Raw genomic sequence first — 19,073 nt, forward strand, 5'->3', positions numbered from 1 at the left:
TTATGTTAAGATGTACTGTGGGTGAAAAAAAGGGACAACTTGAAGATCTTCTGATTTAATGATTGCATTTTCCCATACTAAAAATTAATCTTTAGGGTTTAAACAGGTTACCTTATAGCAAAGAAAGTGGAACACTGTTTTTCTTATTCCATCTCTAGCATTAGTAATGTCTTTTATTTTGTCTGTGTTTAATATTTAAAACAGCAATATGTACCTCACTATTATCTTTAATTAACTCGCGATAGAAAAAGATGCTTCATAAGTCTTGTTTTTTTCCTCTATATAACAGATAGCAAGGAAATTAATTTTATTTATCTCTTTTTCTACCTTGTCAAAGAAAAACAGTGAAGCAAAAGTTTCAGTAAAGCTGAAACAAATAAAATTGACTTTTTGCTGACCATATGGTTAATAAAACCTCAAATTCCTTCTCCTTCTTTCACCTGTTTCTTCTAATTCTTTCTCTTGATCAACTCCTTCTTATTAAAAAACTATTTTATACCTTTTTCAAAGCTTAACTGAAGGTTTTAAGAATTTACAAAGTAATATATATTTAGCTTTGACTTGGATTAGGTTGAAGCAGATGCATTCCTTTGAGACATTCTTCTAAGGGAAAGTTCGAAATTTAAAATTATATTTACCATCTTTATCGTAAGATAATAAAAAAAATGTCTCTAATAATCATTAGGGCTGCAAGCTTGTCGCAGGAAAAAAGACCCCAAATTCGCGGGAAATTTTGAAAAATTACACAAATTCTAAACATAAAAAAATTTATTATATAAATGATGCAAAAGACAGAAATTGCGTAAATAATAAAAAAAGCTTAAAAATACACAACAAAAGTATTTCTTTGAATTTGAAGCAATATTAATATTTTTATTTAAATGAACAGAATTTTGGTACAAAGTATTGTACATTGTCAGATTATTCTCATTTATCCTTTGTCTTTCATCACTTACTACATTTTTATACTTAGAAACGATCTTAGAAACGCTGTTTTTAGGCACCGACAAACTTCGAATTGCCACTTTTGGAGTGTTCGGTCTTTGATTTCCAAAACTCGATCAATTTTCCTTCACCAACGCGCAATTCCTTGACCGTTGCTTTGTAAGAAGTAATTGCTGTGAAAACTCAAACATTCTACATTCAAACTACTAGTTACAAGTCCCTACTATCTACAAGTCCCCTCCCTCTTCATCTAAGAAACTGATCCATATTTAAGAAATCACAAGAAGCCGCCTAGGAAAAATTAACTGGATATGTAGAAAGGCAGTAGAGATTTCATTGCCCAGTGCAATAGCATGTATAACAATTTTTCTGTCAAAGATTTGATTTATAACATTTTCCTTCTTTTGTGATTCCAATTTCTTTAGTACTGTTACTGACTTCAGGAGGGTAATTACCCTCCCTAAGTGTAGAAAGACCACCTTAGTTGACAAGATTGTGATTATCTCTTATCTCTGAACTATTTTCATGTCATTTTGCTATTGATTCACTCCCCTAAATATCTTATCAATTTTACATGTTCAATTCATGGTTCAGGAAAATAAAAAATTCTGTTTAATAAAAATAATAAATAAAAAGTGGAAAAAAAATCAAATTTTAAGCAATTTTCGCGCAAGTCAAGACATATTGAGAAAATAGTTATGACTTCAAGGAACTATTTTAGATTCGAAATTTCTGATAAATGCTGCTGACCAAATTAAAATTACTGATAATAGATAGTTCTAAATCATTTTCTAAAGATATTCTTACAACATCAGCTTCACGATATTACAATAATAAATAAATAAATAGAATAAAAAAAATAAGCATTTTATTCAAATTATAAGAATTATAATTACATGATTTTTTTTTTAATTTACCCAAAATTGATTTGCGGCAATCAGTGTTCTGTTCAACACCATAGACTTGTAATTTTAAACCCAACCCAGATAACAAGAAAACACCTGGACCCCGAATTGAGACCAATTCATTATCAAGGAAACTTTTTGAATAAACCCATCCCTTTTCCGTTACATTCTGATCTTTTTTTTGCGTTTTAAAAAGTACCTAAGTTAATAAATGGTAATTCCCGTTTATTTGGTTTCGATTACTTTCAGTCAGTTTTCCAAGTGAATATTTTTAAAAAATTTCAAAAAAGTGAAATTTTTCGATTATAAATTAAAATAATTAGGATTTGTTCTAACATTAAAAAAATTATAGAAAGCATCAGTCAACAAATTTTATCCCTTCAGTTTTAAAATTTTAAACATTTGGCTAGGCTAACGAATTTCGGTCAAAAAAATGTTGTTTGCAATACATATAGTGAGCTCACTGTTTTTTCATTGTGAATGAACTTGACAGATACGCTGTATTTTATTTAATTTTATTATTTAATTTAATTTATTATTTTTTTTAAATGAATTAACATATTTCATTTTATTTATTTATTTTACTTGTTTATTTATTTTATTTACTGCTATACGCATGCTTCTGTGTTAAGTGAAACTTATAAGCCCGTCTCGAGTTGAAAAACAGATTGCACAAATGAGAGGCACACCACAAAAATGACTCTGTGGCGGCACCGGGATGCGAAACTTCTACCGCCACGCTAGTTTGGGGAAACAGCAAAACCAGTCGACCAGGCAAACCCCAAAACGTGTTTTTACTGAACTTAGATTCTGTTAAAGAAGTTTGATAAATCTTAAAAGCTAGAAAAATGATGTGAGTTTGAAAGTGTCTAAAAAAAGAATTATAATTTTATTATGATTTTTTTTTTCATTTGTATTTTCTCAAATACAGAAACAATAGTCTTTTGAATGTTTGACTTGTAATTGCTGAGGTTTTTTAATCTGGGCATGAAACACCTGTATTCTTCTTTGTAGCAGTCTGTAAGCTTGGTATTTTAACCACCTCAGTTTCGGAAAAAAGCGATAGGAGAATGGTTGGGTTTGCGTTTTAAGAGAATTTGACCTAGCTGTAAATAGCCTATTACAAGCTTTAAAAAATATTGCCCTTCAAGTGGTTAATCTTTCAATCACATTTCACTGCTCCATGGTGCTACGCAGAACTTTTCGACCTTTTCTCGCCTTCCTTTTCCTTTTTCTGTGTCTGTATTAGTTTCCAATACCACTTAATTTAGATACTTGAAGTTCAAATGGTATTAGGTGCGATAAAAAGTTCATTGGTTCTCGGGTATTTTTTATTTCTATTTTGCCTCATGTATCTATTAGTAATTATCAGTATTTATCAGTACATTCAAAGAATCTATTTTTTTTTTATCTCTTTGCTGTAAGTGTTTATTTCTTAAAATTTATAGCTGATACTTTAACTGTGAAATTATTTAAGTGTAGTGATAAAAACAGCTCAACAAAGCTTTTGAAATATTTTATTATAAACGATGTGCAAAAAATGAAAACGATGTGCAACTATTTTTTTAATGTTTTAGAAATTTATTATACATTTAAGTTTGTTTTGCACAAATAGATACTGTTTTTCCTACATAAGAGGGATACAATAGAAAAATAACATATATTAACCCAAAAAGATCTAACTTCGATTTCCTATTTCCTGAAGAAAGAGCATTTTAAAATCGAGGAGCTCGAATTCGGAGAGGTCGATTTACAGCAAGACACGCTTCTTTTATTTCTGTTGGAGGATTGTTCAACTCTTCTCGCATTTCATCACCTGCTCCAGCACCACACTTTTCAATTACGCGCTCAATCCCACAATCAGCCATCCAGTTGTATACCCTATATAGGTAAATGAAAAGTCTTTTAGAATTTGTTTCTATATACTTATCATAATAAGAATAAATACTTCAAACGCTGTAATTGACTGTAGGCGCACAACAGATTTACTGATGCGTTTTGAAATAAATATTCATAACATGCAAAATATTGAAATATTTTTGAAAATTAAATACTTTTGTTTGTGGAGTTATGAGCATTTTTTTCATAAACATATCTTTTTTCCCCTTTACACGTTTTAATTTTTTATCTAAATAAAAATAAATCAAATGAATTGCGTGTGTGAGTCGTCCATTTAAGTAGATGATGATTCCACGTCCAAACTTGAAAAATTTAATTAAAAATAATTTTGTCCTAAAAAACTAAATTAATACAGCGAAGATACTTATCCATACACTGTTAAAATTTTCTTACTAAAATTCTTACTAAAATTATTTTAAAATAATTGGCAACTCTCTGTCCATCCTATTACCCGTAAAGTTTACGGTAAAGAAATTTTTCTTCTTTTATGTTTTGAAAACATTTACAAAAATTATTCTTATAAAACAATTAATACAAAACTACACAGTTTTTTAACCATTTACAACTAACATTTTTCAAAAACGTAAGAAAAAAAATTTTTTTAACTAGTCATAGGAGCACGGATGTTCGTAGGGTTTCGTTGTGGAGAGTGCCGGAAACTGGAAATTCTTTACGCGTTGAAGGGAATTGAGGAAATATTGTGGTGTCAATAGTAGGACTCGAACTGCAGTTCTGCCGGTCATGAGATTGACAGATAAGCCCGTTCGGCTATGATATGTACGCTTTTGCAAAGAACTAAGTAGCTTCATTAGGTGGTTCCAGTTGGTGCGATAAAATTCTTGTTGTTCAACCGTATTAGGTGAAAGCAGTTAATAAACAGTTTTTTCTCAAACTCAACAGTTTGATAACTTTTTCATTTATGGTTATTTGACTGTTGTCATTAAATATGGTAAAATAACCATTCAATAAATTGTTATTTAACCATTTTTCCCCAGAAATTTCTAACAGTGTATAGGAAAACCAATCTCATTATTATTACCAACACCAGTGATGCTTCATTGAATTTAGTAATAGGTATTAATGGTATTACGTAAATTGGTGTTTTTAATTGGTACTAAATATATACACAATTCTTACATGTATCTATCAGGTCGTACCTAGCTGTATAAATTTCAAACCATTAAACAATATCTTTGTCCCATTGTGAACTAATTGTATGACAAGGTTTCCGGGTGATTATCGAAGTCAAGCATTAATGGTGTCCGTCAGTGAGCGGGTTGATGACTAGTATGATAAGCCTAGGAGAGGACAGAGAATATGTGACATCGGTCCTCGTTTAATAGTTCTACAGTAAAGTGATCGACTTTGGACGCTGGTCAGGACGCCATCTACTGTAAGGAGCACCAAAGTTGTGATAGCTTTGTCAGGGCAGGTTACCTCAGCCAGGGTTATTCCTCAGGGTAGATTTTCCAGGCCCTCGCCAATAACCCATTGTGCAGTTTTAGTGCGATGTAAATTAAGTTCTATAACTTTTACTAACCAATATCTTCAAAAGATTTATATTTTGACAAATTGAGTATGAAGTTGTTAATTATTAGTATATAATCCTAACTGTACTGAAAGTAATAGTTTTCTAGGGAAATAACCCTTTTATCTCTAACAAGCAAACGAATTTTCAAATACGTGTTTAGTGTATACTTACGTGCACTTGACATCATTTTCATTTGGATTTCTTTGACGAGAAAAGTGTGACAATGCCCTCATTTGATTTTCTCTAAGGCAACCCAGTATGTAATCTTTATTGTCCTGTATACAAACTTCATTTGTCTCATCATCAATCTCATTTGTTTCTGAAATAATTAATGAAACAACAGCATAAATATAAAACTTTTTAATACACTTGGAGGTTTTTTCTTAATGGAATGGGGCTCGATTCCTAATGTCGGCTTAAAAAGCAAATGGGTATCAGCTTGTCTGAGAAATAAAGGGGGTTTGCTCACAATTCTAACCACGGTATCACAACCATACAACTGGCCACGACATTCTGAAGACTTAACCTCCATGACCCACCAGTTACAGACTGTTGTGTCAATTCTGTAGTTAATTTACTAGGAGGTTCCGCCTTCTCTACGCTTTGCTTTTCAGTCCACATGATTGTGTTGTTGTTGTTGATGTATGCCATTAAGGCAGAGGGGGTGCGATTGTTCTTGTTTTCAAGTGGCGCCATCTATGGCCAAGAATTCGACTTCTGACACAACCATACGTCACACCAGTTTATAGGGTAGACCCATTCCTGCATCCATTCATTCATCCACAGATCGTAATTTTGACCTGAATCAGAGAACGATCGATCTCATATCCAATACCCCCATAGGTATTGATTTGCTATGGGAACATGGACGACTTTGAGAATCGACAGATTTAACGTGCTCATTCACCATTTACAACACAGTCTTCGGCCGGCAGGGATCGAACCCACTACCACTTGGACAAGGGCCCAGTGCCCTACCTACCAGGCTATCTCGGTTCAAGTTTTTCTCGCCATGTAAGCTATAAGCTAATTGTTTCCTCTTGTAATCTTCAGTTTTATAGTTTATATGCTTCCAAACTTTCTAGAGGTCAGCAAACAAAAGTGTCCGTTACAAAAACAATATTTCAGTAAATTCTTCCAGAAAATTCTTGACCTAAGTTTGATCTTAATTAGAAGAGCGATTTATCCTTAAGATATAGAGAAGAAGAGTTCTAAAAACTGATTACAAGTTAGATGTATCAGTTAACTTTGAATCAACTATAACGGATATATATATATATATATATATATATATATATATATATATATATATATATATATATATATATATATATATATATATATATATATATATATATATATATATATATATATATATATATATATATATATATATATATATATATATATGTATATATATATATATATATATATATATATATATATGTATATATATATATATATATATATATATATATCCGCTTTAAACCTTATGCATTTTTCTAGACTCCATCATTATGTGAAATTTCAAAGTCTTATAGTTTCTGCACAGCAAAACAAAATGAAGCGTGAAGAAATAAACGCATGGTTGTGAAGATAGCAACACCATGAAGGAATCTTCATAATTGAATGAAATTTAATACTCAGTTGAGCTGTAGTAGTACAAATAAATGAATAAACTTTCAAAGCAAACAAGCAATAACAAGAGATCAAAACCACCACGGTCCGCAATAAGTGCTGCTACATGACGTGGCATGGACTCAAGCAAATTTTGAATGTCTGTCTGAGGAAGAGAATTCAATACTGTTAGTATGCATTCCCAAAGTTCGTCTGTAGAAGCAACAGGACGAGGATTACGAGCGAGACGCCGACCAACGAAATCCCACACATGTTCTATCTGCGACATATCCGGGGAATACGCCGACCAAGGAAGAAGTTGTACCTGTCGCGATGCAAGGAAGGATTGAACAGTCCTAGCAATACGAGGGTGGTCATTGTGCTGTTAAAATACAGCACCTGGCAAGGCTTGAAGGAAGGGAACAGCTTGGGGCTGTAGAACTTCACTGATGTACCGGTTGCTGTTCAGATTACTCACAATTCGTAGCAATTGAGATCGTCCATGATATGCTATGTCACCGCAGACCATAACCCCTGGTGTTCGTCCACTGTGGCGTTCGATAACGCACTCCGGAAGATGGCGTTCACCACCAGTATTACGTCTGACACGAATGCGGCCACCATGGTACCCCAAATTGAAGCGAGATTGATCAGAAAACACGACACGCTGCCAATCAGCAAGCCAGTTCCTATGCTGGTTGCCCCATTGCTGCCGCAGGCGGCGAAGGTTTAGTGTGAGGGCGATCCTGTATAAAGGAGTCCTTGCACGCCGTCCACGCTGCAGTAGACGCCTACGAATTAATAAAGCACACAATGAAACACCTGTAACTATTGACCATCGTGCTGCCAGTTGTCTAGAGGGAGCCGTACGGTCCATTAGCGTAACGCCGAACAGGTGTTTATCATCGCGAGCTGACGTGGCATTTCAGGGTCCACTCCCGGATTTCCGAGTTGTCCAACACTCGTCCATTTACTGCTTTCAAACACGCATCACTGTGTTGCTGTTACGCTGCACACGAGCGGCTATTGCACGATAAGATAATCCAGCTTCACGAAGGCCGATGATTCTCCCCGTTTAAACTCCGTAAGTTGTTGAAACCTCGCTCTCTTTCGTCGAATAGGCATAAGTAATGACTAAGCTAACATTTACCACTAGCAGGTAACCACCGATAACCATACTCGATTGGCTACAGCCGTCTATTTATTCGGATCTATCCGCCGTTCAGAGGGTGCTGCTCAGCATACGCTTGCGCTACGGGTCTGAAATTCTAATCATTTGCATATCATGCTCTACTTTGCATTTCCTGAAAATTTCAGCTCACTCGCGTAAGTCCTTCATGGTGTTGCAATTTTCATATATATATACATATATATATATATATATATATATATATATATATATATATATATATATATATATATATATATATATATATATATATATATATATATATATATATATATATATATATATATATATATATATATATATATATATATATATATATATATATATATATATATATATATATATATATATATATATATATATATATATATATATATATATATATATATATATATATATATATATATATATATATATATATATAATGCTGATTTTTTAAAAAAAATTAAATTGCTATTCCCAGTCAATATGATTTTTATGCTTATGTGACAAAAATATAAAGAAGACTGAAATGTAAAGTATCAATTAAATTGTGTGATTGATTTTCTACATACTGTGAATATCTCTTTATTTTCCCTTCACATTGCCTTTTGCATTAACGCTTATATTGTATTCAAAGTCACTAAAAAATCTGCTTCTAGATTACTATTTTCACGTTCAATAATTCTTTAGGAACAATAAGGCTATAAATTTGGGACCTAAAGTCTACAGATGAAACAAAGCGATTCAGTAAGTTTAAAAATCTTACACATACTGAAAAGAAAAACTTAACTAATCGTGTGTAAAATATCACACAAGATCAGTTTTCTTTGTAGAGTGAATGAAGTTTCTAATGAAGTATTTTTTTTAAGATAATATAAAAAAAAGGGAACTATTACAGGACTGATGCCATAAATTATTACAGGAAAAATCAGTGCGGCCGAGATGATTAAGGTTTTTTAATGAAGACCAGAAAAACAATTAATGAGGGGGGATTCCTGACACATGGGATTTCTTTTCAGAGCAAATAAAATTAACTTTTTTAAGTTTTAAAATAAATTCGTTTTCATGCTGGGTATTTTTTGTTTTATTGCAATCACACGGCATTTGAGTTACATGATAAGAAAAACATGAAAATCTTCCAATGCTAAGATTTTTACCAACAGTATAATAAAAGCATTCTCTCCGTAATAGGTACAATAGATTTCTGTTCTCAATATTAATAAATGCAAATTAAAATGTAAAAATATTTTTACAGTACAATATACCAGAAAAAATGAACCATCCTGTATAACTTTTGAGCTAATGATCGGATCTTCCCGTTCTAGGACTCATTCTTAATGGTTCTAGGGGGGGGGGCTCAAGTATGCTAATTAATATTTTAAGAAACGAATTCAGACTCAAAAACATACTTTCTTTTCATAACTGGCAAAGTATAAGAGGTAGCCGCATTCTGGAAATAAGGTTCTATAAATTCGGTCAGAAGAGTGGTCAAATGTTTGACCCGTTAATGCTAATTTAGATTTTTTCTTAATTCACCATATTTCGAGAACTTTTTTAACGAATTGAAAAAATTTTTTGCGCACAATAAAAAAATTCGCTTATCCAAAAATAATTTCTTGCATGACTAATTTTTAATAATTATTTTTAATACACATTTAGAGTTTAGTGGAGAAAAAAGTTTTATGAACTATTTTTTCAAAACTTAAGTCTTCAAAAAAGTGTGCAAAGCTGGATGAAAAAAATTTATCCAATTGACCGAGCAAAGCAATTCGAAATGAACTACGAAAGCAGTTCTGGGGGCGAACGAGCGTTAGCATGCATTGGTGGAGCCTCGTAGAAGTCATCATTCGAACATGAAGTCACATGAAGTCATCTTTCAAACTACACGTATTTTTCTGATGAGACACATGTTTTTCTCATCTGTGAGACACATGTTTTTCTCATCTATGAGACACATACTTTTCTCATGTACAGTCATGAACACCATACCTGTTTCTCGGCATTTTACCCTTATGGCGTTTGCTACACGAAATGAGCCGTCTAGTTGAGCTATTTCACTCTCATCTAGACAATCATCAGCGAGTGATCTCAAACAGTTTTCAGTAGTCCTCGCTATTCTAAAAATAATAAATAAATAAATAATTTGAATATTTTCATTCTAAATTCAAATTTTTTTCTAAATCTTCAAGTTTTAAAAACAAACATAAATTTTTTTCCAGATGAAATCGATTGATTACTGGGTGTCTCAATATGACCTTAAGTGTCACTATGCTTCAGATAAAAACTACTTTATTGGTTCAATTTTTCCATAATTAATTTTGGAAGTCATATTTTTTAATAAAAAATGCCTTTAATTGTTTTTTATTTCCGTCTTTATAATTTAATTCAAATAATTTTAAAGCAATTTCAATTTTTGGGATTACGTTTTGAGCAATATGATTAAAAAAAATCTTTTATTCTTTTTTTCTTTTTTAATTAATATACAACGAGATAACTCAATTTTAATAGGGCTTCTCAATGTAACAAAAAGTAGAAAGTAATGTTTCTAGCATAGGATTTTAAAATTTTTTGCCTTTGAATCACTAGAGTTTTTTTAACAGAATAAAGAATATGCACGATCACTAAATTGAAGACTAATTTTTTTGAACACTTTTCATATGTGACTACACTCTTTCTTACGACTCTCTGCTCACGCATCATGTCCCCCCCCCACAACTATTCTTGTGTCCACTCTTTACCTACCTTCTCTTTTGCAGATTCTATTTCTTTAATATATTTTATTCTTACATTAAATAAAAGCAAAAAAAACAATGTTTTCCGATAATCAGTTTTCGAAACGTAAAATATAAATTCGAAATTTAGTTTTATGTCTGAAATATTTTTGCTTGTAAATCGACGCACACAGATTGTTCCAGACGCAACTGCGTGAACGCAGATGCGGTGATTATTTATTATATTATTTCTTACATTATTCTTTTGTTGGCAACATGTATATATTCTTTGTGTACTTTCGTGATAGTAAAAGAGTTTGTTCTATGAGATACTTGTTTTAGTGTTGATTGTAATTAGAAACATTTACGTTTACAACCAACACATTTTGGTGCCGAAACAACTCGGTTTAAAATTAAATACGAATCAGATGAATAATTTACGCAGCCACTCTTTTAAAAAATAACGAAACTTCAAACATCAGTATTACTCAATGATGGAGAAACCAAACGATAAAGAACTTGGCGATAGTCTGGCACTTTTGAAAAGAAAAAGAAGAACAGTGCGAGGTAATGTTACTCGATTTATTACTCAATTAAATTCCGATCTTTCTGCAACCTCTGACACTTTAAATGAAAATGTCGAATATATTAGTCATCGGCTTTCCGATTGCTTGTTAGAAATGAAGAAATTGGATAATGACATACATAGTTTATTAACAGATGATGATTATGACAATGATATTATTCAATGTGAAGAATACGTGGATAATGCCGAGTTCTCTATCTTTAAAGCAAAAAAATTTGGTAGTAGAACTAATTTTGAATATAATACTTTACAATCGCCAGAAGTAACCGTTTCTCAAATGCCTGTTACACAAGTACCCGTTATGCAATTACCCGTTTCACAATCTCACACAGTGAAACTTCCTACTATTAAACTCGATACTTTTCGAGGTGATATTGAACAATGGCAGTGTTTCTGGGAACAATTTAAATCTTCTATTGACGATAATAATAGTCTATCATTAATTGATAAACATGTGTTTTTGCGAGGATATTTAGAAGATGAACCAAGACGGTTAGTTGACGGAATCAGTGTTAGTGCCAGCACATATGAAACTACAAAAGCTCTTCTTCAAAACCGATATGGCGACAAGAACAGAATAATTCAAGCCCATTTAGACTTTTTGGAAAATATTTCGCCAATACGTAATCCCACTCCTATTGCATTGAATGAAGTATTTATAGAATGCAACAGAAGACTAAACGCTTTAACGGCTTTAGGAGAGGATATCAACGCTTACGGGCGCGTTTTAGCTCCAAAAATTTTACGTGCCTTTCCGGATGATATTTGTCGCCGATGGATCATTTACGCAAAAAGAGAGAAAATATCTGAAGGTGATATGAATAAACTAGTGCAATATTTATCTGAAGAAGTAGAAGGTGCTCTCACAACACTAAAAATTCGAGGTGAGCAAAACTTTGATTGCACATTTAAGACATCTACAGCAGCTTTGCATGTGAATTCTAAAAAGATTAACCAGACTAAAAAACCATCTCCATTTTGCCCCTTCTGTGAAATTAACGGTCACTGGCCGCAAGATTGTACGAATATAACTGATATTGATACTCGAATCCAAAAATTAAAAACCTCTAGTAGATGCTTCCTGTGAACTAATCGTGGCCATAGTATAAAAAATTGCCTTCGCAAAGATAAAGCGTTCTGCATAAGATGCAAAAAGAAGCACCATGTCTCTATTTGTAAAAATGACAGTTCAAATCAACCTAGCCAATCTATTTCTACAAATAACATAGATACTCGTACACCTAATTTTACTCACTTACAGACTGCTCGAGTATATATAACTGGCCCAACTGGTATTACTAAGCTTACAAGATGCATTTTAGATTGTGGAAGTCAAACCTGTTTCATTCATTCACATCTTGTAGACTACCTAAAATTAGATGTCATTAGCTCTGATTCACTTGAAATTCATGCATTCGAATCATCATCAAATCAGGCTCAATCGAGACGAAAAGTAAGATTTAAACTATCAAGTATTTGGAATCAATCGGAAATTTATCTACATGCATTTGAAAGTTCTAATAGATATGCAGTTCATCCATCAGTTCCATTAGAGATTGCTTCTATGGCTCACAAGAAAACATTTTGGCTTGCTGACCCGAATGATACCATTCAAGAGATGCCTATAGAAGTTTTAATTGGTGCAGATTTTTATTGGATAGTGGTTAATTCTGAGATTCCTTTCAGACTTTCGGAAACAATTGTGCTCATTCCATCAATCTTTGGCTGGATTTTGTCTGGATCCAGATCTCATACATCTGTCGCTTCTTTATCGTCAGTTCATAATATTAGCATCAAATTACCATATATTTTGGATGATCAAGTTAGGAAATTCTGGGACTTAGATACTTTAGGTATTAAAGCCATGCGAGACAAAGAAATGTCCATTCGCAATTCTGAAATATTGGAAGACTTTCGCAGTTCTTATGAAGTCCTAGAAAATCGTCGTGTTGTTAGATTACCTTGGAAGAAAGACGTTACTCTTTCTTCAAATAACTATCACGTAGCATCAAAACGCTTCAATACATTGTGCAAGAAGCTCCAAACAGATCCTAGCTTAAAGGAAATGTATGTTACACTCATGGAAGATTACATAGACGAAAGGCAAGTTGAAATAGCACCGGAAAATCATGATAAGGAAGAAAAAAGCTATTACATACCCCATCATCTAGTCATTAAAGAGAAAAACGCAGAAAATAAGGGACGGATAGTGTTTGACGCCTCTTCTCACACACCAGGCCATCCATCATTAAACGATGCTCTAGAACAAGGTCCCAACTTACTTCCAGTAATTTTAGCCACCTTATTACGATTTCGTCTTCACAAACAAGCAAGTATTAGTGATGGAAGTCAGGCTTTTTTGCAATTAACCTTGTGGGAAAAAGACAGATGTGCTACTAAGTTTCTATGGTTCAAAACTAGGAAAAATGATGATGAACATTTGCAGCTAGAGAATGAAATTGTGGTCTATCAATTTACACGTTTGCCCTTTGGATTAACCAGCAACCCATTCCTTCTTTCAGCTACACTTGACGAATTATCCTGCATGTACTCCAACATTTATCCCACAGCAGCTAAACATCTAAAAGGCAATATTTTCATGGATGATTTCGTTGTGGGAGTTGATTCAGAAATCGAAGCGAAGACCCTATTTCACGAAATGCGAGAACTCACGAGTCTTATAAGCCTTCCCTTAGCGAAATGGAGCACCAACTCACAAGTTTTGAAAAACGAATGGAAGAAAGAAAAAATAAAGTTTAAAAGTAAGACTCAAGTCTTAGGTGTTCATTGGGATACAGAAGAAGATTCGTTTCATCAAAATATTAAGGAGCATGACCATGATTTATTTAAGGAACCGGTCACTAAACGCTTACTTCTGAAAACAATCTCAAAGATTTTTGATCCCTTGGGAATTTTCTCACCATCTACTGTAATAGGAAAAATTCTCTTTCAAGATACATGGCTATGCGGTATTGAATGGGACGAACTTTTACCCCCATCTATCGCATCAAGGTTTTCAAAATGGATTATAGACCTACCATATTTAAACAACATTCGAATCCCCAGATGGATTGGAATATCTTCTGCTGATGTTACCATTCACGTATTCTGCGATGCTTCGGAGCGTGCTTACGGAACAGTGTTATACGTACGATTCAAAGAAGTTACTAAATTTCATGTTCGAATGGTTTGCAGTCGTAATAGACTTTCTCCTCTGAAAAGAATAACACTTCCCCGCTTAGAGCTGTTAGCCGCATTATTGGGTGCTCGATTACTCCATTATTTCTGTACAGAAACTAAACTGGATAGGAACACAGCGACACTTTGGAGTGACTCAACAGTTGCCTTAAATTGGATACAAGGTGATCCAAATCGTTGGAAAACCTTTGTCTGTAACCGAACAAACGAAATTCTCAATTACACAAATCCAACACAATGGCGGCATTGCCCTGGCAATGAAAATCCTGCCGACCACTTGTCTCGTGGTGTTGCACCAACAGAGCTTAAATCATTGGATCTTTGGTGGCTAGGACCTACCTGGCTAACACAATCATCAGAGTTTTGGCCTTCAAAACAACTGAGTAACGCTAATCCAGATATTTATTCTGAACTACGTAAACCAGCTTCTCAATCTTTATTGATAACTTCTTACCAACCTCTTATTGATATATCGCGATTCAGTTCATATATGAAACTTCTTAGAGTTACAGCATGGATATTTCGTTTCTTGTATAACTGTCGATCCAAGCAGCACATTTCTATTGACCTCACATGTGATGAGCTTAACACAGCAAAAAACTATTGGATTCTTACAGTGCAAAAGCAATGCTTTTCGGCAGAGCTTAACGCTTTACAAAATAATTCCCCTATGCCAAAATCTTCAAAAATTAGCCGTTTCAACCCGTTTCTTCAAGAAAATCTCATACGATTAGGAGGTAGATTACAGTTCGCATCGCTCAAAAATGAGCAAAAACACCCTTTGCTTCTTGATGGATCTCATCCTTTTGTACATCTTTTCATATACTACACACATGTGAAGCTTCATCACTTAGGTGTTCAAATAGTACTTTCAGAGATTCGTTCCAACTTCTGGATAATACGAGGACGTGAAGCCATTAAGCGAGTGCTCTACAAATGTCTACCTTGTAAACTCTCACAGGCATCTAGAAGTCAACAAATCGAAGCTCCTTTACCAAGGGACAGAATTACACCTTGCCTTCCATTTACTACTATTGGCATAGACTTCGCTGGCCCACTTTATGTTCGTAACTTGAAACCTTTAAATACAGCCTATATCGCACTTTTCACTTGCTCAACTACTCGTGCTGTACATATTGAACTAGTCTCTGACCTCACTACTGACAAATTTCTCATGGCCCTAAAGAGATTTGTAGGCAGAAGAGGAATTCCTCATACAATATACACTGACAACGCCACTACCTTCCATGCCGCTAATAAAGAGCTATCCATTTTATGGGACAACTTAACATCGTCAAAAGTTCAGCAATATTATGCCCAGACGGGAATTAAGTGGAAATTTATTGTTGCACGAGCGGCTTGGTGGGGAGGATGGTGGGAATGTTTGATCGGACTAACAAAAAGATGTTTGCGAAAATCCCTAGGTCGAACCTTGTTAGATGAAGAAGGTCTTTCTACAGCATTAGTTGGTGTTGAAGCCGCATTAAATAGTCGACCGTTAGTTTATGAACAAGGAAATGATGATCCTGAAGAATCATTAACACCATCCCATTTTCTTACCGGTAAAAGACTTACAACCATACCTTCACAGCCTGCAGCATCTAGTAGAAATCTGACAAAATTGTACAAACAACAACAGGATTTATTAGACGCATTTTGGAAGAAATGGTCTAAGGACTATCTATTGCAATTAAGATCTTTCCACCAAGTACGCAACATTCAAAAATCCTCTCATGTTCGTGTTGGAGATATAGTACTACTTCACGAAGATGTAAGACCACGACATATGTGGAAAAGAGGATTGGTAACCGGACTAATTAAAGGACGCGATGGAAAAGTCCGGACTTGTACTTTACGTTCTGAGGGCAAGGAAATCTCCCGACCTGTTCAACTGATCATTCCTCTTGAGGTTGATCAGGGTGGGGAGGATGTTCCAGACGCAACTGCGTGAACGCAGATGCGGTGATTATTTATTATATTATTTATTATATTATTTCTTACATTATTCTTTTGTTGGCAACATGTATATATTCTTTGTGTACTTTCGTGATAGTAAAAGAGTTTGTTCTATGAGATACTTGTTTTAGTGTTGATTGTAATTAGAAACATTTACGTTTACAACCAACACACAGATGATTTGCTTTATTAAGATTTTTCTGATAATAAATTTACCAAGACCCATAGAAATAAATAAAATGTAACTGCCTGAAAATATTTGTTACAGAAATATAGCACTATTTTTGTTCTCAACATAGGAATCACCGACATATTAAAACTACTATACCTTAAAATTAGTTTTCAAACTCCGCTATCATAGAAGTCCACATTGGAATGGATCTAGCATGTCACGACACGTCTTCGTCTGTAAGAAACTAATGCCTTGGCAAAATTTCTTTCCATTCAAGTACATATAGAAGTCAAGAAGAGCATGATCAGGGGTATAAAATGGATGATTATGGATGTGGGATTTGTTTTATGCTGCTGAGCATCTCGAAGCAATACACCTATTTTTGTACCCGAAGTTGCCCTTTTTGTTCCTGTTTTAAAATCTCATGAATTTCTTAACCTGTCATTATTTTCTTAGAGAAGAAGACTAACAGTCAACTTTGACATTGACAACACAGTCATTGGTTCCATTCCCAGCTGACATCTAATAAGCTGAAGACTAATTCTACAGTATGACAAATGTTAGTGTTTCGTTGGTTTTTATGTTGAGAAAAAGAGAAAGTATTACTGTATATTTTGCGATAAATCTTTTAAGACAATTATGCTTCGTTTCTTTTTATTGGTGGTGGTAATTTTAATTCTCGAAAAATAAAGAATCAGCTTGTGTCGATTTGTCAACAGCAAGTTACCCAACTGTAAGCAAAAGCACAAAAAGTCATCAAATTGTATGACAAGTTATAGAAATCTCGTCATTTTTTCAAAGAGAAGAAACTTGATTCTAAATCTTTTCAGTTAATTATGTTTTTTTCATTGGATGTGGTAAATTTAATTTTCGAAAAACGTTCGTAAATTAGAGAAACAGCATATGTAGATTTGTCAACAGCAAGTTACCTGTATGACAAATCCTGTATGATAAGCTGTATGACAAGGGCTTGAAGTCTGGTAGATTATTGTTTCTCTTACAAAAAGTCTTTCTCTGGAAATTATGTTTGGTTTCTCTTATGAGAATTGAAAATAACTTTCTTCACTTTTATAAGAATTGTGTAGAGATGAGAAAGAGAACTTACTGGCATACTTCGGCATCTGATGGTTCATCTATAAGCCGTTCGAGCATACTGCGAAGGCATTCTTGTTCTCGTGTTTTAATGACTACGGAACTACACCTTTCTGCTTGAATTTTACCCACAGCTAGATAAATGATAGAAAATAATAAATCATATGGAGGTAACAAAACTCCTATGTTTCTTTTCAGAATAGAACGCTAATTCATTTTTCCATCGTCTCGGAATTACAAAATTCCATCCATTTAGCTGTTTCAAATGAAGTAATAATAAAGATTATAATTTTCTATTCTATGATCGAAATTGGTTTTCAAAACTGACTCGAAATTCGGAAAATTGAGAAAGGAAGCTGTTAGTATTTACTTTATTTGAAGTAACTATTACTTAATTAATACTTGAATTTGCTGATTTTAACATTTATGTTGAATAGGTAAAAAGTTATCCCAGCGCAACTGACAGCTAAGTTTCTGTTTAATTATTCATTACTATAAAGTTAAAACTTTTAATAGTCGATAGTTAGAATAACATTTTAGATAAAATAGAAAGGTATTATTCTCGAAACTCTAAAAACAAGTTGTAATACCTTTTCGAATAAAAAAACTTAGAAAATAAAAATTTTACTTCAATTTAACATTATATCAAGCGCTCATATACACTTTAAGGCAAGGCATGAAATTTCAATTCCACAGATAACAGCCGGACTGAAACATTTGATCACCACTATTTGATGAAAACATCATGAAAATATGTTTTTTAAAATGCCTTTTTAATGAAAAGTTTTTGATGAAAATGATATAAAAATAATGTAAAAATTGGAACATATTTATTGTAATAACAATTTTAGATCAAAATAAGGTTGGCCTAAGTTTTAAAGGTTTCCAGAAGCAATTGTACTGTAGAGGAAAAGAGAATAATTTAGCATTTTTTATTCTAAATAAAAGAAAATGAATTTGATTGATTTTTCAATAATTCCATTAATACTTCCTTTAAGCATGATAATCAAAGGGCATATACATTTTTAAAAATGACATTTTAAATAATGGAAAGTTCTCGACATCCCTTAATAATTAATTGATTGTCAATGTCGAGAAAAAAATTTCGTAATCGCTCGAAATAAACAAGATCGTAATCGTGTTGTACATTGCTGAATAACCACAGAAACTAAAGTTCTCTTTTAAAGAAAAGGCTCGCATGCCTTAATTGTGTAATAAATATATACAAGTAGTCAGGCAAAAGTAAATTTGCTTATATATGTTAGTTATACTAAATAACTTAACAATATT

General features: G+C 33.2%; 1 protein-coding gene across 3 annotated transcripts in view; it reads right to left on the reverse strand.

Moving 5' to 3' along the window:
* LOC107457096 (uncharacterized) overlaps positions 1-19,073 on the reverse strand; it is a 70,259-nt gene that overhangs the window by 13,431 nt on the left and 37,755 nt on the right. The window contains exons 2-5 of one of the 3 annotated variants that reach the window (XM_087168135.1): positions 17,797-17,917; positions 10,058-10,185; positions 5,452-5,599; positions 3,351-3,731 (exon numbers count right to left, since the gene is read on the reverse strand). The exons of 1 other annotated variant lie outside the window; for it this stretch is intronic. In XM_087168135.1, coding sequence (XP_087024261.1) covers positions 3,566-3,731; positions 5,452-5,599; positions 10,058-10,185; positions 17,797-17,917 — 563 coding nt within the window. In that variant the 3' untranslated portion in view covers positions 3,351-3,565. Of the gene's footprint in view, positions 1-3,350; positions 3,732-5,451; positions 5,600-10,057; positions 10,186-17,796; positions 17,918-19,073 lie in introns of those variants that run through there. One more of the 3 variants, XM_087168136.1, reaches the window with a different exon arrangement.

This window comes from Parasteatoda tepidariorum, chromosome 7 (assembly GCF_982258835.1).
Source record: "Parasteatoda tepidariorum strain Cologne lab strain chromosome 7, Ptep-v5.0, whole genome shotgun sequence".
Taxonomy (NCBI): domain Eukaryota; kingdom Metazoa; phylum Arthropoda; class Arachnida; order Araneae; family Theridiidae; genus Parasteatoda; species Parasteatoda tepidariorum.